Here is a 15,421-nt window from a genome sequence, read left to right as displayed (position 1 = left end):
GTTTCTGGAGTGAACAGATGTAACAATTTTCTATAATTTGCCTTTGTGAAGATGCTGAAAGAGAACATTCGCCGTAAAATATATGCAGTATACGTGATTTCAGCTGGCTGCTCTGGGGTTTTAAAGCAAAACTGTGTACCCGCAAGCTGTTTTATGGTTTCTCACTCATAATGATCTCTGTTACACAGAAGGCTACAAGGGCAACCCCTCCTTCACGTGCACGATTTCCAAAAATATCTTGATAATTTTGCGTGTTCTGCAAGGCGCAGTGTACTCCCTACATTGGACTTGGGAAGTGTATTCAGATGTTGACTTTCTCTTTGTGATACAGTTATGAAGTAATCGCATCAACAGGGAAGATGGTGGATAATCTGTGGACGAAGCCCTGGCAGAAGATGCAGCAGCCAGAACAGGTGTCAAGTAATGAACGCTGCAAAGGCACTTCAGCTCAGGTCATGTACAGCGTGACAGCAGATAACGCTTATTTATTGAAACTGCATATTATTATCCTGATAAAACGGGAGAAAAGTGGTGGAGAAGGTGGTGAGAATTCTTAATAGTTGCCGCTTGCTACCTCCCTTGAGGGAGTCTGGGCTTACACTGGTGGCACTCCTCAGGGGATGGATCAGGAGAGGGGCTGGGCATCACGGTGGAGCCAAATCCCCAGATAGTCCATGAGTGAATGCACTGCTGCGTGTGTCCTCTGCCAGCCCACTTCACCGACTACTTCGTTTGTCCCTGCTGCACAGAAATATGTTTTCCACGGTAATTACAAAGTGGACTGCCGCTGGCACCTCTCATCACACACAGACGTGTCGAGCACCTACTGTTAAGTGGTTCAATAGTTACCATTAGGGTTCCATTGGTCCTCTCCGCCCAACACAAACAGGAAGTTTTCCACCTCCACAACGCAGTGATGGGCACTGTTGTATGGCATAACTGGAATTGAGAAAAAAAAAAAAAAGACGTATAAAATTTTCCATCTTAGGACTTGATACCTTGGCTCACTAGTTATGTGCTTTCACCAAAATGTATAAAACGTGAGACTAAGTCAGAAGGAAGAAAAGCACATAGACAAGCAGAGTGGGGCACCCACCAATCCACAGTGGCTCAGCGGTGTGTTCCCAGCAATTGCCAACCCCACCCCTTTTGATTAATTTTACATAATGTTATTCTGCAAATTAGTCAAGAACAACCTGTCGGGCTGCTTTCAATTCTTAAGTCCTCCTCACCTGCCTGATGATGGGGATCGTGCAGTCTACAACCATGACTGACACTCCCAAATGGTCAGGGCTGGGGCTTACTTCTTGGAAGAAATAACCCAGCATCCACTTGGAGCCATTAAGCTGCTCTGCCCAAACTTGGCTTGCTGGCAATCTTTCCATAAACAGACTCAGGGTGCTTGGTTGCTTTCTATTCCACAGCAACGAGCAAGCTGAATTTCCATACAGTGTTAAGTTTTTAAATTAAGGTCCTGCTGATTTAATGCCTTCTCCAAATGTATACGCTTAATTTCCTGTACAATGTCATTAGCAGCACAATCACACATTTTCTATCTATCTGCTTAAGAGCTCTTCTGGAACAAAGATAAAAACTGTCAGGAACATCATAAATACCCATTCCCCTCGTCCTGCCCTGCTCTGCCCCAAATGTGGTGGCTGTGAGGAGGGCGGAGTGATTCAGAAACCCACCAAAGGTTTCGCTGGATCTGTTCTCATTTACATTTTCTTTGGGGACACACACAACAAGAATAGGACACCCCCGTCACCCCGTGTGCAGTGCAGTGTCAGTCTCTGCTATTATTATATCATACGGTGAATGTAAACTTACACAGCGTTCGTTATCATATCACAGGCAGTGGTTTGGGCCCAGTGACACCAGTAGGAAAAATGATGTCCTTGTTCAGCTCATCATATGGGCACCTTAAATCTAGGTGAGGACAAATGGGGAGGTGATATGCATGTTCAGGCAGGGAACTTATTGCTTGACACGGATCAACAGAGCACTTAAGAAACCAGTGCAGTGGGAAATCAATATGAGTCAGGGCCAGCTTGTACTCTGTACTCTTTTGCCAATGGAGAGAGAGAGAGAGAGAGAGAGACAGAACGAGCCTATCTTATACCCAATTTACTTTGGATGATATATATCTCATTTCACTTTGTTTTTATTATCTTTTTTCTCAGAATGCGCTTATGCTGGCTAAGATATGTAAACAAAAATAAGGAGAAACAGGCATAGCTTTGAAACCTGTAACACAGCTTCTGAAAGAGCAAATCAGGTCGTTTAAGCTTCATATTAAAAGATTTTAGGAATTTTCATTATTTTATTATGTATTCACTTTTACTGTGAATATTCACTATTTTAGAACTTATAGCCACAAGGGAGAAGACATTGGTATGGAAACCCTGGATTTCTGGGATCATGTAGAAATTGGGTGTGCCATGGATTTGTGTGGACCATGAATGAGGTCAACTGATTTAGGGAGTCACCTCAGCAACGTCCTTCTGCCCCTCAACCCTTAGTTATCTCTTTGGAAAATGCTTTTAACCATATAGCTCCTGCAGGCATTACTTCTCAGAGTCCATTGGGGCAGAGTATATGTTGAGTTCACGCAGCAACTAAAATTGGGTGACTGGATATGTTTGGAACATCTTTTTTTCTTTTCTTAAATTAACTCATCATTGTTTGGATTATACCAAACACAAAACTATGCTACCCATATATTATGTATATTGTGCATTTTGTGAACAGCCTGGTGCTACTCTGGTTTATCACAATGCCATCTGGGCAGTAAACTTACAGCATTGTCACCTGTAAGCGTATACTCATATGAGACATGCGTGTAAGAACAGCGGCCACTGATACAACCAACTTACTTTATGACTACCAGTCTTCCAATATTTATTTAAAATTTTTGGTCAGTTCAATGCCCACATTTTATAAGTAATAAAAAATCGTATTATCTTCTTTTTAACCGGAAGTCCAGCTTTATAATAAAGCACAGACTCTGAGAATAGAACAACAGTTGTGTTTGTCCATTTACTTGCTCCCATTCAGGCAGAAATTAAGTGAAGGAAAGAATACATAATTTATTCTTAAGCCTCTTTCTCATTTGATTACCTCTATTGTTATGCTTTATGCAAACAAACGAAACTATTGCACTAAACTAACTACTGAAACCTTCAAAATACGAGAAGGTCTTTGAAATGCTAACATGAAGGCTGCTTGAAGATATTCTCATTTATCTACCCATTTTTACTCTTGTTTTAAAACCTTGTATGCTATATTTCTTGGCTCTTTCAGCATTTTCATTCCTGAATTGTTGTCTCTTCTGATTTATTATTTACTCAACTCTTCTGAATTGAGAGGCTACAAATACACACAGATAACTTTTGGGGATTATCCTGAATGTAAAACGCTCCAAATCTATTAGAAAAAAATCGATGTGAAATCAATGTTTGAGTTTTGCAAAAGACCTCATTTCTTTGACTTCTGATTAAACCTGAACGAAAGCAAAATAAAGAGGGCAGTGATCAAGAGAAAACATCTGCTTAAAATGGCACTGGGTACGGCAATTATTATCTTTTAAATAACAAGGAAGACATGCCCTCTCCCTTCCAGATTTCTCTAGGGATGCTCGCCGGCCTCGCCCTCACAAGCAGGTACCGGAGGAGAAGTTTGTACTCCCTGTTCATATACAGCCCGGTGTGAGTTTTTAGCGTGTCAGTCAGTGAGTTAGAGGGAAAGGGTAAAGAGAAGCTAATCAGGATGAAATGAGATTAAAGGCTGTCTAATTTTACAGCAACTGTGATCCATCAGCCACTGTGAAAGTGACAGTGGAAATGAATGATGGAGACAGACAGGTGGGGCTGTACATTTCACTGATTTATCCTCAAATGCACTGGGCCTTATTTTATTGAGTGAACATGACCGCATTTATCATGACTGTCATCTAAACCCACTTCCCTCCATTTAAAAAGGTCACTTTACTCACAGGGAGGAGGAGAGAGGCACTTTCAAATCAGATTTAAAATCTAATAACACGTGTTCATAAGGCCCTTTGTGAAAATTCTCAACTTTATTAAACAAACTCGAAGTGCTAGAAGGAAAGGGGGAAAAAAGCCAGAAAACTGAAAAGGAAGAAACCTTTGATCATCCGAGGGAGCATGTTCATTTAGTCTCCGAGTTTGAAGCAATTTGTACCATTTTTGCCTTTCCCACTCCAAATACCTGCTATTCTATTCTAGTCTGGGAAATTCAATAAAACATTTACATTTAATATTTTTAATTAAGAAAGTAGGAAGCAGGCCATCCTTGGAGAGGATACTAAGTCACAGTATTTACTCTGCAGAATGACTGATCATCATACACTCAATAGATGTTAGCCATTTTACAAGTTGAATCTCCGCCACAATTCACTTACATACCCGTTAAATGTTTTCCCATAATGTTAAGGCCACAAAAATCTCAGTGACACAAATTCTTTTACCCCTCCCTGTACAGTGACATGAAATGTACTGGCATGTGGTACACAAAATTGGTCTTTGTGGATGTGAAAATGAAGAGTCAAACTCTCAGAGTATTTTGTGTTACTTTTCACAATAGGAACCACCATTTACCAAACATTTACTATGTGCCAGGCACTGTGCAGGTGCTATATACATATGCGTATATGTAATTATATTTATATATAGTTACCTATATTATATCTCTGAAAATATAACAGCACTTATGATTCATTCTTACTTGCTCCTAATCAGGCAGAAATTACATGAAGGAAATAATATATGATATTATAATACATGATAAAATATATCTATATTTTATTTGCCTATATCTTTCATTTAATGTAACTAACTATTAGGGAGGCATTGGTCATTCATTTTATTTCTGTAAGAAATACTGAGGCCTTGAGAGGTTAAGTCACTTGTTGAAGGTCAGACTCAGCTAATGAATGGCAGAGATAGAATCCAGACACAGGGATATCTGGATCCCAACCCATGCTCTCATCCATTTCACTCTACTGATTTTCAATAGGTATGTTCATCCAACCAGCAAGTAATTACCGAGTACCTGTGTGTTCAATGGTGGTGTTCCTGAAATTTCTGTATAATTTTTTGTTATTGAATCACATTTTAAATGTTTCTTATTTTCATATTTAAAAGAATCCGTAATAACGCAAGTGGACATTCCTTTACATTTTTTTTCTATAAATCCACATATTCAAGTAGTGGATTTTCTTAAAGTAAGACACATTTACATGTATTTGATGGAGCCAGAAAAACACTGACCAAATCAGCTAGTTAAGGATGGGTAGAGTCTATTGGCAGAGGGTTTTTATTTATTTGTTGAACAGCGAGGGCATATTTCAACCTTGCAAGCAGATTCAAAGTATCTTGGGCACAGAGGCCCTTTTCCTGGCATATAAAATGTGCAGGGGTCTTGCTGCACTTACGAAGGCCTTGTTCTGCTTGAGATTCACACTCCTGTTTCCTCCCATATTTCATATCTGAGGAATATATATACCCCTTCCAACAGAAAGTATAGGTATCCTTTGCAACCACAGATTTGCATGAACATCCAAACGAGATCGCATAGGGCTATGACAAGTTTATAGGATTGTTAAATACATGGCTGTTGAACGTTTATCATTTCAAGTAACATTTATGAGGTCCTTGATTTCCTTTTGGCTTCAAATACATAAACTTACAAAACCGTCAAATATGACGTAATTTTTTGGAAAAAGTAATTAATGCCCATGTTTTGTAAAAATACAGTCTTATAAAAAATAATGATACACAGGAACAATAAGTTTTCCTCTTATGCCTCTCAGCCTTGCAGTTCCCTACTGCAGAAGCTACCCCTGTTATTGTGTTCTTGGATTTTTCTTCCAGAGAGATTATATATACGGGTCATTTTTTAAATACAATTGACACAGCATTCTATGGGCACACTGTTTAGTACCTTGCTTTTCTGCACTCAAGAATACATTCATTTATTCATTCCTCACCAATCAAAGTCCTGTTCAGCTGCTACTGTATGCCAGGCAAGGTCCTACCTGCTGGGGAGGTCATGACAGCATCAAGGAACGTTCTAGTCAGGGGAAGCATGTAATAAACATGGACACAAATAAATAGGCACTTTTGTTTCAAATGATAAGTGCAATGAAGAAAAGTAAAGCTGGGTCCAAGGAGGGGAAGGGACAGGGTGAGGAATTTTGAGAGTAGTCAGGAAGGGCTTTCTGAACAGATGACTTTTGAGCAGAGAATTGACAGAAGTGAGCAAGGGAGCCATGCAGGGGTAGTGGTAGGCATAGATGCAGGAATAGCAAGTGCCAAGGCCCTGGGGCACAGGTGTGGAGTGTAGCAAGAACAGCAAGAAGACCAAGAAAAGAAGGATCTGAGAGGAGGTCTCGGAGGGAGACCGAGGCCAGATCTGTGCGATGGTGCAGTCTTGGTCGGAGGACGACACTTGGATCGTCTACCGGCCCATTCTTTTCAACAGCCATACACTGTTTCATCCGATGGGTGTCCTATAATGTGTCCCAGCCCCTTCTGATGGCCATTTATTAATTCACTCAGCAAACATTTACTAAACACTCATTATGTGCAGACACTTTTCTGGTTGGTAATAAAGCAACGAATGAGGCTGACAGCGTCCCTGCTCTCCGAGACCTAAATGACAGGGAAAAGAAGAATGTAAACTAATACACAGTGGAATGCACAGGAACACAGCCAGGCGATGACAGACAATGTAAAAAGGAAAAAAAAACAGGACAGTGTGTTAGAGAGTGAGTGCCTGGCTAGCGCTCTAGCTGAGGTGGTCAGGGAGGCCTCTCTGGGGACTGGTGTTGAAGGTAAATTTTGAAGGTTGAGAAAGGGCCACTGCAAGAAAATAAGAGGAAGGGATCCATGCAGAGACCCTGAAGCACAAATGAGCTGGATGTGCCTGAGCAGCCCAGAGAAAGCCTCTGTGTCTAGAGCACCGAGGGTGAGGGCTAGAGAGGCATGAGAGAAGTCAGGAGGCAGGCAGAAGCTGGGTAGATGGGTCTTTAGAAGCCAGGATAAGTGGTGTCGATTTTATTCTTAGCATGATGGAAAGGCATTGGAGGAGTTTTAGCAGCAGCAGGACATGATCTGATTTATGTTTTAAAAATATCACTCTGGCTCCTAGGGATGTTGTAGGAGTGAAAGGGGGAAAAGAGGAAGATCAAGCAGGGCGCCCCTCCTGTGGTCCAGATGAGGGATGATGGAGGCTGGATGAGGTAGGGGCGCTGGGGCTGGAGGGAAGGGGATGTGTTGAAGGTTGCTGCTATTACAAACAGTGCTCGCCGAGTGTCCTCATGGGTCCACAACACGCATACACGTGCATTTATCTGTAGGATTAATTCCTCCAAGTGAAATTTCTGGGCCAAAGGATGGGTGCGTTTTACATTTTAATGGATGTCATCACATCGTACTCCTTTTTATATCTGTACCTTTGCCAACACGGTAGGTGAACAATTGGTGTCTAGTTAAAATTTAAATCTCCACTCATTTGTGATAGAGGTTGAGCATCTTTCCATATGTTTCAAATCCATTTGTATGGTATACATTTTTCTGTTGGTTTTTGACTTCTTGATATCATAAGTTGCCTATAATTACGTGATTTCTGTTCTTAAAGTGTTCTTTTCTATAGAATTATCTAAACTGGCAAAATAAATGATATTTTGGAAGCATGGTATTGCTAGAATATATATTTGTGCAATATTTACTCATTAAAGCAAATTCAAATAGTAATTACATGCTGTTGAAAACAAATATAACCTGAAAGAAAGGTGCCTCAGTCTAATGACATTGAAAGAGTATTTCTTGCCATAGGATTGTAGAGAAATTTTTTTCTTACATTTTCTTCAATTTTATAGTAAGTATAATTGAGAAACATAAATGTTTAAAAATTTACTAGTTTAGGGCTTCCCTGGTGGCGCAGTGGTTGGGAGTCCGCCTGCCGATGCAGGGGACACGGGTTCGTGCCCCGGTCCGGGAGGATCCCACATGCCGCGGAGCAGCTAGGCCCGTGAGCCATGGCTGCTGAGCCTGCGCGTCCGGAGCCTGTGCTCCGCAACGGGAGGGGCCACAGCGGTGGAAGGCCCACGTACCGCAAAAAAAAAAAAAAAAAAAAAAAAAAAAAATTCACTAGTTTAATCCTACCATCCTGTCTTTCTGCAAAGATCTAGAAATTTGGCCACTGCTTCTCTGGAGGTAGAAACAGACACATAGTCAAACATCTTACATGAAGCACGTGCTTGATACATATTATCGAATAAATAATGCACAGAAAAGGCTCTGTTACTTTTTTTTCTGTTGTATATGGATGGTTACTATCCCTGTAAGCTGCAAATAAATGGAAATGTTTTGTGCATTTGGGAATGACTTGATCATTATGGACAGTGGGTCTGGAAAACCAAATCCCGTAAGAAATTCACATGGTCTGAATCCAGTGATGAGTTGGTGAAGGTTCTGAATTAACCCAAAGGTGGCCAACACTTTCTCCTCACTCCCAACTTATTCTGCACACACAGAGCTGGGTTCCCACAGTCCCACTGGAGACAAAGTTGTTGAAGTGAGTTCGAAATGTATAAATCTGAATAAAAGTGCCTATGTGTTAGGTTTTGGAGGCTATGCAAGAACAAGAGAGTTTGCTTCTCTTTCATAATACAAAATTGTATCTAAGGGAGAGTTTTCCTGACAATGAAAACTTGCTTTGTGACTCTCTCCTCTGTGCCACTATTGTAGTAAATGCATGCCTTTACCCTATACCTGCCAAGTCATGATACAGTGTATTAAAATCATCTGTCTTTTGTGTGTCCCGCCCTAAAGAATCTGTAAGCTCCTTGAGGCCAGACTGTGTCATTTCTATAGCTTTATGACCACCACAATGCCCAGTACATAGGATAGTAGAGCCTTAGGCATGGCTACATATTTTATGCCTAATACAGTAATTAGAAATATTAATGAATCAATAAATGTTAGTAGCATGAATGAGTGAATGCTAACTAAGAGAGGCTGGCATTTACTTCTTTGGAAGGTGTAAAAAATGTATGGGTACCAGAAGATGTGAAGGAGGGAAGAAGTGAAAGAAAGGGAAGAAAGGGAGAAAGATATATGCCTTTGATCAGGATTCTATGGCATCTAGGATGGATATCACCCTATATGCAATACATGTGTTAAACAAAGGAGGTTTGTAAGTTCTTCAAAGACTGTGACATATTTCTTTAGGATCTATCATAGGCCTAATTGTGCCAAGGTCAAAGGTTTTCAATAAATCCTTGTTGATTTACAGTTTTAGCTCTGAGCACTTAAATGGAGGGAAATGCTAACAACCAGCGGAAGCTGAGGGGACTTAAAATAAGACTTCTATTAGCTGTTCAAGCAAAACTCACTTTTCAAATTATGACTCTATTATTACAATGCGGTGTACCAACTATTTTATTTTGTTTAGTTCTCGATATTTTAGTTAGAATTTTAAAATAGTTTTATTTTCACTTTTGGAAAGTAAAACATCTTTGGGAATGAACACTGCAATTTCTTCCAAATGCTAGGTGTTTTTTTTTTTTTTCCTGTTTTTTAAAGTGTGTTTTCAGAGACACATTGATGAAACATGCTAGTGCTTTGATGTTTGTCCTTTCCTAAGTGCCAGTACAGTGTCTTCCTGATCATGTCCTGGGGGAGTGAGAAATTGCACTTTTCATTGTTCTACACCTAAAAAGGCTCAGTAAAAAAAAATAGTCAACTCTGTAAATGAATTAAAGTAGTAGATCAACTCATATTATTTAAACGTGTGAAAATAAGATCCTTGACAAAGGTCAAAGGAGCCAGGACTATTTATACTGTGAATGATGTGGCAACAGGATAGCAAAAATGATTGTAAAATAGCTTAAATTCTCTTAGATGATGGCCCCATAATTACTGATGGCGGGAAGAAGGAAATGGATATGGTTCGTAGAATGAGGATGTGTAAAGAAGCATTTTCTGATGTAGATCACACATACTCAGTATTGGAAAGTGAACTCTAGTGGTTCACTTTAAAATCCAGGAGACAGCAAAAGAATCTACCAACCTCTTCATTCATTTTTTCATTCAAAAATTTGCACTGAGGAATTAGTTATTGTGCTAAACTCTGGGACACCATTCCTATATTTCAGAGCTCACAGTGCAGAGAGAATAAACAGAGAAAACGAATACACAGTGTTCTAGAAGAACAACAATGGAAGTACCAGGGAGGAAGCGACTGTAACTTCAGGGAGGAAGTGACTGTAACTTCAGGGAAGAAGCGACTGTAACTTCAGGGAGGAAGTGACTGTAACTTCAGGGAGGAAGCGACTGTAACTTCAGAGAAGAAGCAACTGTAACTTCAGGGAGGAAGCGACTGTAACTTCAGGGAGAAAGTGACACTTAAGATTAATCATAAAACGAAGATGGGATTTTCCAGGTTGTCACAGCAGCAAAAGTCATTATCAGTAAAAGGAACATGGATTCAACAAATACTTATTGAGCTCCTACTATGTGCCAGATCTTAGGCTAAGTTCTAGGGATATATTTTAATTGGATTATTTTTATAAAAATGATTATTAAAATTAGATCAATTTCCAAAATGTCCTTAATACTATGGTCACTATACTATATCAGCTATTATGTTGAGGCCAGAGAAAATGTGTTTGAGGAACATGAGAGCAAATAAAAAGGGTGGACTGTTACCTCCGCTGTTCTTTTGGGCGGCCTATTCCTCGACTCAAATTCCCTCTGGAGCACTCTCTCCTTAGACAACAAGCAGTCATGGCCTCTACCCTAATTGAATTTCTCCTGGTATGTGGAGCCACCTGATGGTTCTGGAAGCAGTTGGTAGGATTATCAGAACAGTGAACAATACCGTCGTTCCTTTCAGACCACCTCTCACGGCATTTGCGCTTGCAGTTTCAGTACGTCGTGCTATCGCACTTATTTGATTTCAAAGGACATTTCGTTGCAAAGATCCAGAAGGATTTCTTATATACTCCTCCATGGTCATTTCATGGTGTGTGCATGTGTGCCTTCCCATGAACCCATGTGTATGTGTTGGATCTGGGAAGCACGAGGGCAGGAGGGCTGGGCCATGAAGACTGTACTGAGTCAGTAGCTTATAACACACAGGGGAAATGAAAGTGCCATCCATGATCTTAGGAGATGAGCCCCTGGTCTTGGCCATGACAAGGCCCCTAGAACCATCTCTTGAGAAACTTCTGAAATCTGTATTGCTGGAAAAAGTAGACAACTTTTTGGAGCTGTGCAGATCCAAACAGGGAAACATGTAGGCAATATGATGAATAGTGAAGTTCCATTTTCTCTTTTTTGGGCACCATTTTTTACTGGTAAAGCTAGATAGTCATTGAATGTTAAGTGATATTTACTTATGAATATATTTATGAATGTGCCTGAGTATCTGGCACTTTTCTTGTCTTAGAATTTAGGTTGAGGCCCTAAGGCTGAAGCTAATCTAAAGAGTTGTGTTGGGCCTTTTGGCAGGTAAGTGCTACATGAACCAGCCTCTGGGAGACTGACCATCTATGTTCTTGTTACTCAAAGTATGTTGCATGGACCTGAAGCATCAACCTCACCTGGGGGATAATTAGCAGTGCAGAATCTCAAGGACCCCCCTGGACATCCTGAGTCAGACTGCATGTTACAGACCCCATGGGTACTCTAAAGTCTGAGCATCCCTGAGCTAGGACAGGCTGGTCCAGACCACCTGCACTGGAATCACCTGGGCCCCATCCCAGACTCCTGGGTCCTAGGCCTGACTTTCTGAATCTGAATTTCTAAGGTTAGGTCCAGGAACCTGAAATTTCAGTATGCTTCTGAGATTATTCTTAGGCACATCGACAGTCACACTAATCCCAAAAAGACTTGGTCCAAACAGTCATGTTTAAATTGGGTCAGAAAAACTGAACTCCTTAAACTGTTTTGGTAAATTACTTCCTTCCATTTCTATGGAAAGCAGCACTTTCGTAAGTCAATGTCTGGCAATAGTTGGTGCTCAATAAATGTAGCTTTGTTTAAAAAAAATAAAAGGTCTGTGCCAGGCCACTGATGCCAGACTTTTTAAAAGTGGTTCCTAATCTGTGTCTCACTGGTCATGTGATTGTGCACACGCACGCACGCACGCACACGCACATTTTGTCTACATATACAATGATGTGGAAGACTATTAGTGGGTAGGGATTTTTTTTTTTTTTTAAGAGAGTGGTTGTGGGAGACTGTGGAACCACTGGGCACTTTCCACCCACGTGCTTCCTGGGGCTTGGCCAGCAAAAGGTGAAGTCTGAAGACAAGAGGCTGGTGGGAGCCGTCTGTGATGGGAGTGTGAAGGGAGAGAGCGGGGGCAGACGTGGCCTGCATTTCTGGGTTTGGTGGAACACTATCACCCAGTACCTCCCTGTGGGCTGAGCTGTGGGTCTGTTTGGTTACAACTGCCATGAAAGGACACCCCCCCCCACCCAAGAACATTAATTGCTAGTTCAAGGTGACCTTAACAGAAGCTATGTGGTAGACAGTGGGAAGTCTTCAGAAAAAGGTTCACAGCAGAGCCCATAAAGACAGCTCATGAGAAAACAAAGTCAGCGTTACCGCATTTACCTCCTGAAAGCCAGGTTCTAAAAACACCAGGCAAATAAGAGCTTTTCTCCCTTTGCCTTCCCCTCCTCCAGCTCTATCTCTGGTTGAACCAGACTACTTGCATGGCTGATTTCCATCCAAGGGTGGGTCAGCCTTTCTTACCCTCATGTCAACGTCAGTGTGAAGGAAAGATTTAACACAGCAGGCCTGAAACCGCTATCCTTAGAAAGGCCTGGCCTTTCCTAGAAAGGTTGGACTTTGGCTGATGTTAGGGAACTTAGATTTCAAGAGTGTTCCCACAACCTTAACTAAGAGTGGCTGTCTGTGCCCAAGTTGTACAAAAAAATGGGATTTATGCTGAGCGCCTGCTTTTCTTCTGGGAGTATGGAGTTTTGGTATGTGCTAGGCAGATGTCTACCTAACCAGCCCTCAATAAAATCTTTGGGTACTTAGCCTCTGATGAACTTCTCTGGTAGACAGCATTTCACAGGTGTTGTCACAATCGGACACTGGAGGAAATAAATGCATCCTGCGTGACGCCACTGGGAGAGGACCCTTGGAAGCTTGAGTCTGGTTTCCTCTGGACTTTGCTCCACACACCCTTTCCCTTTGCTGATTTGCCTTATACTTCCCCCCTGTAATAACTCATAGCTGTGAGTATGACGACATGCTGGTCCTGTTGGTTCTCCTAGTAAATCACTGAACTTGGGGGTCAATAGGAGACAAAGAAACTTCAAGTGTATTTAGAGAACAAGGTTTCTATTGAACATCCCAAGACACCTGGGGCTGCTTTAAGAACTTCCTGAGGTGTAGCCACAGGGAGAGACGAGACATCCAATAGAGAGGTTTTGGAAAATCTGTGGTTGGAAAAAAAAGAAGTTGTTTTCGGTTGGCCCCATACGTGAAGTTCTTTCAATAAACTGATTGTGGATATACGTACGCGTGACATGACTGCTTCTGGACTCTGGGTAAGCATGGGCTCCACATTTCCTCTGGTTGGAATCAATGCGCAAATTGCCTGAGAATCCGCTAATGCTCAACACTGTCTCATCATAGGTACTAGAGGCTTTATTGGATTATTTGACACTACGGCCCTTTTTATTTTCTTGGGAAATGTGCAGTCACTATATTACTTGAAACACTAATATAGACACATAGGAGACCATCTGTCAGGAGTATACAGCGGTCCAGGAGCTTTGTGGCAGAGAAATCCGGAGAAAGGAGCAGTCACCGGGCCTTGGCTCCGTGCGGTAGTGATGTACAATTTTCAATCTCTCCCCAGCCATTACATCTTTCTGCTGTCTTCACAGGGTGCTTTGCCTTGTCTCTTTTTTTTTTTTTTTAAAAAAAAAAACAAAACACAGAAAATGCAACCTTCTTTATCCCACTGCTCCTTCCAGGTATCCTTAGAGCACCCCATCCCCTGGACCATAAATCTGGGCTCATAATCACAGTCCTGGGCACAGTGAGCGATTGGTCTTGAGATGGTCCCATGACACAGCCAGGCCCTTCAGCGGGGGTTGCACCCTGGCGCTGACAAGAAGAAACCTTTCCTTTCTGACCACAGATCCTGGTGGGGCAATGGAGAAGCAGGTCTGAGCAAGGAGAAGTGAGGAGAAATGAGAGGAGAGGAGGAGTGAGGAGAAATGAGACCACAGTTTTTAAATTTTATTTCTGCATCGTCCATAAGGCCAGTCCCTGCCCTCCTGGTTATGTGGCCCATGTATCCGTTTCCCCACTGGACTTTTATGAAAGCCCCCTAACAGTCTCCTTGCTTTCATTCTTGTCCCCTTTTGGCTTAATCTCCACAGAGCTCTCAGAATGATCCTTCAAAAACCAAATCAGATGAGGACATTCACTTCTTGTCAGTCCTTTCCTTACTTGCCATCTACCTTAAATAAACGTTAAAGTTTTCAGAATGGCCTGCGAGGACCATATGGCCTGGCTGCTGGCCACCTTTCCAGCTGCCTTTCCTACCACTGTCCCCTCCCCAGTGGTGCTCCGGTCATATTCCTTCCTTGGGAATCTCCCCAACATCCCAAACACATTCCTGGTTGAGGGACTTTGCACTTGCTATCCTCTGCCTCATATGTTCTTCCTTTGTGTATTCCCATGGCTCACTCCTTCACTTTACTCAGTGTCTACTAGAAAGGGAGATCTTCTCTGACAATCCCACTTAAAAAGCATCCCTGTACAGCAAAGTAAATCAGTTATACGTATACATATATCCACTCTTTTTTAGATTTCCTTCCCATTTAGGTCACCACAGATCATGGAGTAGAGTTCGCTGTGCTATACAGTAGGTTCTCATTAGTTATCTATTTTATACATAGTAGTGTATATATGTCAATCCCAATCTCCCAATTCGTCCAACCGTCCCTTCCCCCCTTGGTAACCGTAAGTTTGTTCTTTACATCTGTGACTCTATTTCTGCTTTACCAGTAAGTTCATCTGTACCATTTTTTCTAGATTCCACATGTAAGCGAAATAGTTAAGCAAGTATACTCCAAATAAAAATTAATAAAAAAGAAAAATAAATAAATAACCCTCTAACTCAAAGACCAAGTTGGAGTGGATCTGAGATTTGTCTCCCACTCCCTTGCTTGGTGTCCTGCAAATAAATTCTGACTTTGCCACAAAAAAAAATAAAAAGCCTGCCCTTTCATTCACCACTCCTTCACCCTGCTGTGTTATTCTTAACAGTTCTTAACTGTCTGACAGATCTTTTGTTTATAAAATATTTTCATACTAATATATTAGCTGCGTAGGTAGGCAATATACTAATATATTAG

At 41.4% G+C, this 15,421-nt stretch overlaps 1 protein-coding gene across 2 annotated transcripts in view; it reads right to left on the bottom strand.

Annotated features, from left to right (window-relative positions):
- KLHL14 (kelch like family member 14) overlaps positions 1–15,421 on the bottom strand; it is a 100,074-nt gene that overhangs the window by 22,786 nt on the left and 61,867 nt on the right. For both annotated transcript variants that reach the window (XM_029225169.1, XM_029225178.1), the window contains exon 3: positions 850–939. In XM_029225169.1, coding sequence (XP_029081002.1) covers positions 850–939 — 90 coding nt within the window. The remainder of the gene's footprint in view (positions 1–849; positions 940–15,421) is intronic.

The sequence above is a fragment of the Monodon monoceros genome, unplaced genomic scaffold, assembly GCF_005190385.1.
Source record: "Monodon monoceros isolate NGI ecotype Baffin Bay Population unplaced genomic scaffold, NGI_Narwhal_1 Super_Scaffold_1, whole genome shotgun sequence".
Lineage (NCBI taxonomy): Eukaryota > Metazoa > Chordata > Mammalia > Artiodactyla > Monodontidae > Monodon > Monodon monoceros.
Note: the sequence above shows the minus strand (reverse complement) of the source record. Positions and strands in the feature narration are given on the sequence as shown.